The sequence below is a fragment of the Salmo salar genome, chromosome 10 (assembly GCF_965601325.2).
Source record: "Salmo salar chromosome 10, fSalSal1, whole genome shotgun sequence".
In the NCBI taxonomy this organism is placed as follows: Eukaryota; Metazoa; Chordata; class Actinopteri; order Salmoniformes; family Salmonidae; genus Salmo; species Salmo salar.
The window spans coordinates 17394339-17404917 of record NC_138300.1 but is presented as its reverse complement, the minus strand read 5'-3'; the positions used below and the strand labels follow the sequence as shown (position 1 = coordinate 17404917).

At 42.3% G+C, this 10579-nt stretch overlaps 1 protein-coding gene across 1 annotated transcript; it reads right to left on the bottom strand.

The window, feature by feature from the left end:
• Positions 1 to 325: 325 nt before the first annotated feature.
• On the bottom strand, positions 326 to 1925 carry LOC106613630 (transcription factor JunD). Its single transcript, XM_014216089.3, has one exon. It carries the CDS (start codon positions 1623 to 1625, stop codon positions 804 to 806), a length of 822 nt encoding a protein of 273 aa, XP_014071564.1. The 5' UTR covers positions 1626 to 1925; the 3' UTR covers positions 326 to 803.
• Between the last annotated feature and the right edge of the window lie 8654 nt (positions 1926 to 10579).

Here is a 10579-nt window from a genome sequence, read left to right as displayed (position 1 = left end):
TTTAGGCCTAATAAAGTTGGCTAATATGCTAACTTTTAAAATTCACATAAATAAGTGGAAAAGTGTCCCATGGGCATATTGTACTAAAAGGTGTATTTATACCAAATACATTGTAATGCTGGGTTGGACCCAAGTTATAATTTATTGGACTTTCCAAATATGTATTGAGCAATATCCTTGTGTACCCCACCCAATCATTTAGCCTATTGTGAAAACGCAACTAGTATAAAGGCTTACTGTCGCTTGTGAAGACATTGGTGTGTAGGATCTTGTTTTGTTGCTTCTAAATGAATCAGAAAACTGAACCAACAGACAGCAAAACATGTGCCGTGTATTATCAAGCAAGGTTTATTTGATAACTGAATCCAAGTAAAATAGGAATGTGAAGGGAAATATTCAGTGCAACAAAAAGGTGACAACAGTTTCATATTAAGATAACACTGAAATAAGACACTGGAGCATTGGATATAAAATGTACAAGTGCTTGCTTGTAAACGTTAAAAGGGGTAAGAAATGACGTGCACCCAATGACACCCTCTTAGGTAACATTCGAGTTTGTCAATAAACATGCAAATATTTATTTATTCAGTATAAGGCTATGATATACTAATACAATAATGATGAACTGGTTTGATCCAGTCTTACACCCATGAGAAAGAATGTGTAAACAGATAATGTACATTAGTGAAGTCCTTTAAGTCTGTAAAGTCGATGGCTCTACGTGCATAATTGAGATATTTGAGAGCCAACAAGAGAACAGATATTGAGCTTATTTATGCTGGTTGACCAATGTCGTCCTGCGATTAGTACACTTGAACTTGATGTGGCAACAATTGGCATCCGCTGTTCACATGATTCAAAACATTTTGTTTTAGCTGAGCCACTTGATCCCGGAGTACACTTGCCGTTGAGGCCAGGTCAGTGTTTTGAGTTTTTAGGTTATTGACTTTGTCTTCGAGTCTGGATATCCTCTCCAGTTTCCTCTTTCGGCACTTGGACGCAGCAATTCTATTCCGCAGCTTTTTCCTCTCGGCTTTAATGCGCTCCTGTGTGTCCATGTTGATAGGCGACAGTGGTGGACTGTCGCCGAAGCTGTGCAAGTCAGGGACTGTCTGCGGCTCATCCTTCAAGGATTGCAACCGGGAATGTGCTTGTTGCTGCTGTGTGCCACCTAAATGGTGAGAGGGAGGAGGTGGGAAGGGTACAGTGTCTGTGGAGTAATTGACAGTGGTGCCCAAAGGTCCATTACCATAACTGTTCAAGTTCGTATAGACGGGTAAGTCCATGTGTACAGTGACAGGAGCCACGTTGGTACTTAGGTCGAGACTGTTCGTTTGAGCGCAAGTCCCCCCGTTCAGCTGGTTCTGTTTGTGTAAGTCCTCCAGAGCCTTGACGAATCCCTCGGCAAACTCCTGTTCGTCAGTTACTGACTTGGGGTAGAGGAACTGAGAGGTCGGTGTTGTTACGACCATTCCGTTGGACTGAATGAGGAGTCTCTCCAGCTCCGGGGAAGCCAGTTTCAGCAGCCCAAGGTCCTGGGAGTTGAGAATGCCCTCGCCGTCGCGGAGATGGGGCTTTAGATTAGTGGCATCTACAAGGTTTAAATGAATGTCATTCTTCATCATATTTTGGTAAAAGACAAAATCTTAGATGACAGCAGCTGTAAAAAGTCAGCAGAGCCTTACGACAGAAAGAGGGGTTCCCATAACCTCTCAGTTGCTGAAGAGGAAACGATGCGTAATTTGCATAACATTAAATCAAATGCTCTTTAAAGTTTCCCTACCCCTTCTCCAAGTTCTGGGTATAAATCACCCTTTGCCTCAAAAATGTTGTCGTTTTTTGTTTTTCCTTGTTAATAAACAATAGATAAGAAACAGTCGATGGTTAATCTCTCGACTAGAGGGGTAGAAGTTCCAATGTGTGCGCTCCGCATGCTGCCGCTACCTTTTCTATCCTCGTAAATTCCATTATGTCACTTCAGAGCGCGCAGATTGGACAGAAATCACGTTTTTTCCGTGTTTTATTTGAATAAGGGGACGTACTAGCCCCATTGCCATGGAGAAGGCGGGTAAACTGCAAACACTGCGGTGCATTGTGGTTTGATGTCATAGCAAATCTTGGATGGAGGCGTGGGGGTTGGTCAAGGCTTGTTTTCTTCCCTGTTCTATTGCTTTTGCACAGTAACACAAGTCATTGAGTTCTGTTTGACAAATGTTTTTGCACTAAATACCCTATAACATTATTTTTTACCTTGTCCAAAAAGTGTGGTGAAAGAAGAAAATAGCAAATGGAGAAGATACTAGGACTAAGAGTGTGGTTTTTATAATAAGCTTTATAAAAACACATGATATATAATGACTATCAGTGTATTCAAGGTCACACTATTTTCATTAACTGATTGACACAGTAAAGGCATATACAATGTTATAAGGTAAGAGTGACCTACTCTTATTTTCAAGTTTCAAAGTTCATTCACCACAGGGCTGATTCTGACCCGAGTTAAGTGCAAGTAAATGAAACGTAATTCCCTTTTCATGCACTTTTCTCTCTAGGCGTATTCTGACCTTGAACTTATTGAACTTGTGATTCTTGTGATAATTGTGATTTTGCCATTGTAATTGTTTGTTAGATACATTTTAGACTACAAATGCTATGATCGTATGCTATCCATTTGTTTGTCTTTTTGTATGTTCTTTGTATGCCATTTTTTTAAATATTTGAGTTAACCAATGATATTAGGCCATACTTGGCCATGATTACAAACACCTGTGTGTCTCTTGACACTATATAAATGACTCATCTCGCAGTGTTTGATGATACCCTGATGAAGACAGCTTCGCTGTCGAAACGTTGGTGATAAAATTTTTGCATCTGAGCTCTTAGAGTGTGCAGCTTTCCTTTATTTTCTAGTGTTCTACTCCGCTAGCCAGCACCTCGCCTTTAAAGGTGTGCGTTTCTTTTTTCTAGATTGACCTTGAACTTAAACATGAGAATAGCATGCTATTTAACCGCTATTCGTTTGGCGTGGATATCTAATAAATGAAGGTGTGGCGGGGGTGTGTCTACAGATAATTCGTATTCTGACCTTGACTTAAATCCCTATTAATTCCACCACCTTAGTTATAGGCTACCTCTTAGTTATAGGCTACCTCTTAGTTATAGGCTACCTCTTAATTATAGGCTACCCAGACTTTCTCTGTTTCCTATTTCTATCATGTTAAATATTAGCCACTATCAGTATCGACCGTCGGTACATATTCAACTGCCAATTTACTGTTAGTTCCCTTCAGTTGTTACAGCTTACGTTATTATTCCATTTAATTATATTGTTTCGTTGACCTATATTTGCTTACCTCTGTAAACGCTGCCACGGCCGTGTGATTGTTGCTGAGGATTATTATTAACAGTTGATATATATATATAAAAAAAAGACATGTAGGCTAATTAAATCGTTATGGAGCGGAGCACAGACTCAACGAGCTACACAAAATACTCTGTCAAAGTGGAAGAAAAACTAACATTTATTTAAAAAAAATACAAATAATGAAAAATAAAACAGTAATATATTTTGATTAGATAAAGACTCAACCCCCTGAGTCAATACATGTTAGAATCACCTTTGGCAGCGATTAAACCTGTGAGTCTTCTGGGTAAGTCTCGAAGAGCTTTCCACACCTGGATTGTTCAACATTTGCCCATTATTCTTTTTTAAATTCTTCAAGCTCTTTCAAATTGGTTGTTAATCTTTCCTAAACAATAATGTTCAGGTCTTGCCATAGAATTTCAAGCAAATTTAAGTGAAAACTGTAACTCAGCCACTCAGGAACCTTCACTGACTTCTTGGTAAGCAGTGTGGTGCCAGGACAACAACCTCTCCCTCAACATCAGCAAGACAAAGGAGCTGATCGTGGAACACATGAAAACGGAGGGCCGAGCACGACCCCATTTACATCGACGGGACTGTAGTGGAGATGGTTGAGAGCTTCAAGTTTCTCGGTGTCCACATCACTAAGGACCTATCATGGTTTCAAACACACCAACACAGTCATGAAGAGGGCACGACAACACCTCTACCCCCTCAGGAGGCTGAAAAGATTTGGCATGGGCCCGCAGATCCTCAAAAGGTTTTACAGCTGCACCATTGAGAGCTCGGCATCTGACCACAAGGCTCTACAGAGGGTAGTCTGTACAAACCAGTACATCACTGGGGCCGAGCTACCAGCCATCCAGGACTTCTATACCAGGCGGTGTCAGAGGAAGGCCCTAAAAATTGTCAAAGACTCCAGGCACGCAAGTCACAGTCTGTTCTCTCCGCTACCACACGGAAATGGTGCCCGGAGCACCGAGTCTGGGACAAAAAGGCTCCTGAACAGCTTCTACCCCAAAGCGATAATACTGCTGAACAGTTAATTAAACAGCTACGCGGACTGTCTGTGTTTCACCCTCTACCTACATGTACAGTTGAAGTAGGAAGTTTACATACTGTTACGACTTCCGTCGAAGTTGGTCCCTCTCCTTGTTCGTGTGGCGGTCGACGTCACCGGTCTTCTAGCCATTGCCGCTCCACCTTTAATTTTCTATTTGTTTTGTCTTGTTTTCCGCACACCTGGTTTACATCTCCTCATGATTACTATGTGTATTTAGCCCTCTGTTCCCTCCATGTCTGTGTGGGGTATTGTTTATTGTCAGGTTGGCACGCTTCCGGCTGGTTTGCGCCGGGTTTGATTTGTACCCGTGATTTGTGACAGCCGGTACTTTGTACTTGGTTGTTGTACTTTGTGCTGCCTCACTTGTTCTTTGGGCATTTGGTTTTGTGACGCGGTTGCGTTCTGTTCTTACAATTGCCTCAGTAAAGTGCTTCTTTGTTCAATCATCTCTGCTCTCCTGCGCCTGACTTCCATGCACCAGCTACACCCACCGTTTGACACATACAATTAGGTTGGAGTCATTAAAACTCGTTTTTCAACCACTCCACACATTTCTTGTTAACAAACTATAGTTTTGGCAAGTCAGTTAGGACATCTACATTGTGCATGACACAAGTCATTTTCCCAACAATTGTTTACAGACAGATTATTTCACTTATAATTCACTGTATCACAATTCCAGTGGGTCAGAAGTTTACATACACTAAGTTGACTGTCCCTTAAACAGCTTGGAAAATTCCATAAAATGATGTCATGGCTTTAGAAGCTTCTGATAGGCTAATTGACATCTTTTGAGTCAATTGGAGGTGTACCTGTGGATGTATTTCAAGGCTAACCTTCAAACTCAGTGCCTCTTTGCTTGACATCATGGGAAAATCTAAAGAAATCAGCCAAGACCTCAGAAAATAAAATGGTAGACCTCCACAAGTCTGCTTCATCCTTGGGAGCAATTTCCAAATGCCTGAAGGTACCACATTCATCTGTACAAACAATAGTACGCAAGTATAAACACCATGGGACCACGCAGCCGTCATACCGCTCAGGAAGGAGACGCGTTCTGTCTCCTAGAGATGAACGTACTTTGGTGCGAAAAGTGCAAATCAATCCCAGAACAACAGCAAAGGACCTTGTGAAGATGCTGGAGGAAACAGGTACAAAAGTATCTATATCTACAGTAAAAACTAGTCCTATATCGTCATAACCTGGAAAGGCCGCTCAGCAAGGAAGAAGCCACTGCTCCAAAACCACCATAAAAAAGCCAGACTACGTTTTGCAACTGCACATGGGGACAAAGATCGTACTTTTGGAGAAATGTCCTCTGGTCTGATGAAAGAAACATAGAACTGTTTGGCCATAATGACCATTGTTATGTTTGGAGGAAAAAGGGGGAGGCTTGCAAGCCGAAGAACACCATCCCAACCGTGAAGCACAGGGGTGGCAGCATCATGTTGCTTTGCTGCAGGAGGGACTGGTGCCCTTCACAAAGTAGATGGCATCATGAGTGAGGAAGATTATGTGGATATATTGAAGCAACATCTCAAGACATCAGTCAGGAAGTTAAAGCTTGGATGCAAATGGGTCTTCCAAATGGACAATGACCCCAAGCATACTTCCAAAGTTGTGGCAAAATGGTTTAAGGAATCAAAGTCAAGGTATTGGAGTGGCCATCACAAAGCCCTGACCTCAATCCAGTAGAAAATATGTGGGCAGAACTGAAAAAGTGTGTGCGAGCATGGAGGCCAACAAACCTGACTCAGTTACACCAGCTCTGTCAGGAGGAATGAGCCAAAATTCTCCCAACTTATTGTGGGGAGCTTGTGGAAGTTAAACAATTAAAAGGCAATGCTACCAAATACTAATGGAGTGTATGTAAACTTCTGACCCACTGGGAATGTGATGAAAGAAATAAAAGCTGAAATAAATAATTCTCACTAGTATTATTCTGACATTTCACATTCTTAAAATAAAGTGGTGATCCTAACTGACCTAGACAGGGAATTTGTACTAGGATTAAATGTCAGGAATTGTGAAAAACTGAGTTTAAATGTAGTTGGCTAAGGTGTATGTAAACTTCCGACTTCAACTGTATAATACATTCTATATATATATATATTTGATAAGTTAAGAAATGGATGTAGCAGCTACAGATTGCCCCTTTAAGTCTATCAAAAGTGTGCGAGATTGAGCACGTATCCATTAGACCTATGGGTATATTGTTTTATCCGCGTGAATTAGATTAAACAATAAAAGCCTCACTTTTATTCCATAGGTTGGGATCCGCACTATGCAACTGTTGCAAGAGCGCATTTTTCACTGGCTGTCCAATGGTTTAAAAAACAATGATTGATAGGCAGCTTAAACTTCTTGGATTCAAATACACATTTAGATTTGTGAACAGCCATCTACAACAACCACAATCCGTAAGGCGCAAATAGCTAAACTAAAGAGCAGCAGTGTGATTCCATCAATGCGCTATGTAGATATCAATAATAAGTGAAATCCATATCGCCGTAGACAACACCACTGCTGTCATTCTTACCTCCAAGCATTTATTCAAATTGGATAATCTTTGGATGCTGACAGCAGTCACATCATTGGAAGATATAGCTTGGACTGTAGCCTACAAAAGCCTATTCCTGATCTTTTCCCGCGATGCATGAAACACATTGGGTATGTCATCATAGTGGTCTCTGACTTATGGTCAGACTCGCTCACATTGAACAAATTTAAACGTGTGCCTTTTTTCAATGCTGATTTGAATGCATTGAAAAAAACCAAGTGTCAGATTTTTTTCCCCGCAAACATCCTTTCTGAAATTAAAAGTCATCCTCGAAGTAATAATCTATTTTCTTTTAAAATATCTGTAATCTGACTACAATATTTTAGCTGGTAACAGATTACAGTTACAACTTTTTTATAATCCCTTACATGTTACGGATTATGTCATCCGTTACTCCACAACCCTGGTAACAAGGTAGGGCTGGTATTCAGAAGATGGTATTTTACCAAATAGGGATAAATCCATATTATGGCAACAATAGCTCAAATAAGCAAAGAGAAATGACAGTCCATCATTACTTTAAAACATGAAGGTCAGTCAATCCGGAAAATTTCAAGACCATTGAAAGTTTCTTCAAGTGCAGTCGCAAAACCCATCAGGTGCTATGATGAAACTGGCTCTCATGAGGACCGCCACAGGAAACGAAGACCTAGAATGACCTCTGCTGCAGAGGATTAGTTCATTAGAGTTAACCACACCTCAGATTTGCAGCCCAAATAAATGCTTCACAGAGTTCAAGTAACAGACACATCTCAACATCAACTGTTCAGAGGAGAATTCGTTAATCAGGCCTTCATGGTTGAATTGCTGCAAAGAAACCACTACTAAAGGACACCAATAAGAAAAGACTTGCTTGGGCCAAGAAACACGAGCAATGGACATTAGACCGGTGGAAATCAGTTCTTTGGTCTGATGAGTCCAAATTTGAGATTTTTGGTTCCAACCGCTGTGTCTTTGTGAGACGCAGAGTAGGTGAACGGATGTTCTCCGCATGTGTGGTTCCCACCGTGAAGCATCGAGGACGATGTGTGATGGTCTGGAAGTGCTTTTCTGGTGACACTGTCGGTTATTTATTTAGAATTCAAGGCACACTTAACCAGCATGGCTACCACAGCATTCTGCAATGATACTCCATCCCATCTGGTTTGTGCTTAGTGGGACTACCATTTGTTTTCAACAGGACAATGACCCCACACACCTCCAGACTGTGTAAGGGCTATTTGACCAAGAATGAGAGTGATGGAGTGCTGCATCAGATCACCTGACCACAACCCAAGTGAGATGGTTTGGGATGAGTTGGACCACAGAGTGAAGGAAAAGCAGCCAACAAGTGCTAAGCATATGTGCAAACTCCTTCAAGACTGTTGAAAAAGCAATCCAGGTGAAGCTGATTGAGAAAATGCCAAGAGTGTGCAAAGCTCCCATCAAGGCTACTTTGAAGAATCTAAAATCCAAAATATATATTTATTTGTTTAAAAATGTTTTGGTTACTACATGGTTCCATATGTGTTATTTCATAGTTTTGATGTCTTCACTATTATTCTACAATGTAGAAAATATTAAAAAATAAATATAAATCCTTGAATGAGTAGTTGTGTCTGTATACTTCTGGCCCTTCTTTGGACACAGTGTTAACTAACCTCCAGACGAGCTTCAATGCCATACAACACTCCTTCTGTGGCCTCCAACTGCTCTTAAATGCAAGTAAAACTAAATGCATGCTCTTCAAACGATCGTTGCCCGCACCCGCCTGCCCGTCTAGCACTACTCTGGATGGTTCTGACTTAGAATATGTGGACAACTACAAATACCTAGGTGTCTGGTTAGACTGTAAACTCTCCTTCCAGACTCACATTAAGCATCTCCAATCTAAAATTAAATCTAGAATCGGCTTCCTATTTCGCAACAAAGCATCCTTCACTCATGCTGCCAAACATACCTTCGTAAAACTGACTATCCTACCGATCCTTGACTTCGGCAATGTAATTTACAAAATAGCCTCCAACACTCGACTCAGCAAATTGGATGTAGTCTGTAACAGTGCCATCCGTTGTCACCAAAGCCCCATACACTATCAAATCAATCAATCAAATGTATTTATAAAGCCCTTCTTACATCAGCTGATGTCACAAAGTGCTGTACAGAAACCCAGCCTAAAACCCCAAATGGCAAGCAATGTTGGTGTAGAAGCACGGTGTAGAAGCACGGTGGCTTGGAAAAACTCCCTACCCACCACTGCGACCTGTATGCTCTCGTTGGCTGGCTCTCGCTTCATATTCGTCACCAAACCCATTGGCTCCAGGTCATCTATAAGTCTTGGCTAGGTAAAGCCCCGCCTTATCTCAGCTCACTGGTCACCATAGCAGCACCCACCCGTAGCACGCACTCCAACAGGTATACTTCACTGGTCACCTCCAATGCCAACTTCTCCTTTGTGCGCCTTTCCTTCCAGTTCTCTGCTGCCAATGACTGTAACGAATTGAAAAAAATAAATAAAATAAAAATAAATCACTGAAGCTGGAGTCATGTCTCCCTCACTAACTTTAAGCATCAGCTGTCAGAGCAGCTTACTGATCAGGGAATTGTAGGGTCGCGGGCGATGCAGTTGCCATACCAGACGTGATACAACCAGTCAGGATGCTCTCAATGGTGCCGCAGTCAACGTTCCTGAGGATCTGAGGGGCCATGCCAAATCGTTTCAACCTCCTGAGGGAGAAGAGGCGTTGCCGACCTTCACAACGGTTCTGGTTTGAGAGGACCATGTTAAGTCCTCAGTGATATGGACACAGGGGAATTTGAAACTTTTGGCCCTCTCAACTGCGACCCGTCGATTTGGATGGGGATGTGTACCCGTCCCTGTTACCTTTAGTCCACAATCAGCTCCTTGGTTTTGCTGACGTTGAGGGGCAGGTTGTTGTCCTAGAACCACACTGACAGTTCTCCAACCTCCTCCCTGTAGGCTGTCTCATCGCTGTTGGTGATCAGGCCTACCACCGTCATGTCATCAGCAAACTTGTGCGTGTCCACACAGTCGTGGGTAAACAGGGAGTACAGAAGGGGGCTAAGCACACACTCCCGGGGGTCCCCTATGTTGAGGGTCAGCGTGGCAGAGGTGTTGTTGGCTACTCTCACGACCTGGGGTCAGCCCTTCAGGAAATCCAGGATCCAGTTGCAGAGGGAGGTGTTCAGTTCCAGGCTCCCGAGCTGGCAATTGAGATTGCATCGTCTATAGATCTGTTGGGGCAGTATGCAAATTGGTGTGGGTCTAGGGTGTCTAGGATAATGGAGGGGATATGTGCCATGACCAGTCTTTCAAAGCACTTTATGGATTACAGATGTTAGTGCTACAGGGCAGTAGTTATTGTGGCAGGTAGCCTTAGTTCTCGGGAACAGGAATGATGGAGTCAGCTTGAGACTTGGGGATTACAGACTGACAGGTTGAAAATTATCTGGACTGTAGCCCCTGTCAGATGCGTCGAATGTCGGAGACGGCATAATAACATTCCACCTTGTTCCTGTATTGTCCTCTTGCCTGTTTCATGGCTCTGCGGAGGTCATAGCAGGACTTCTTGTACACGTTTGTGTCCTCGGC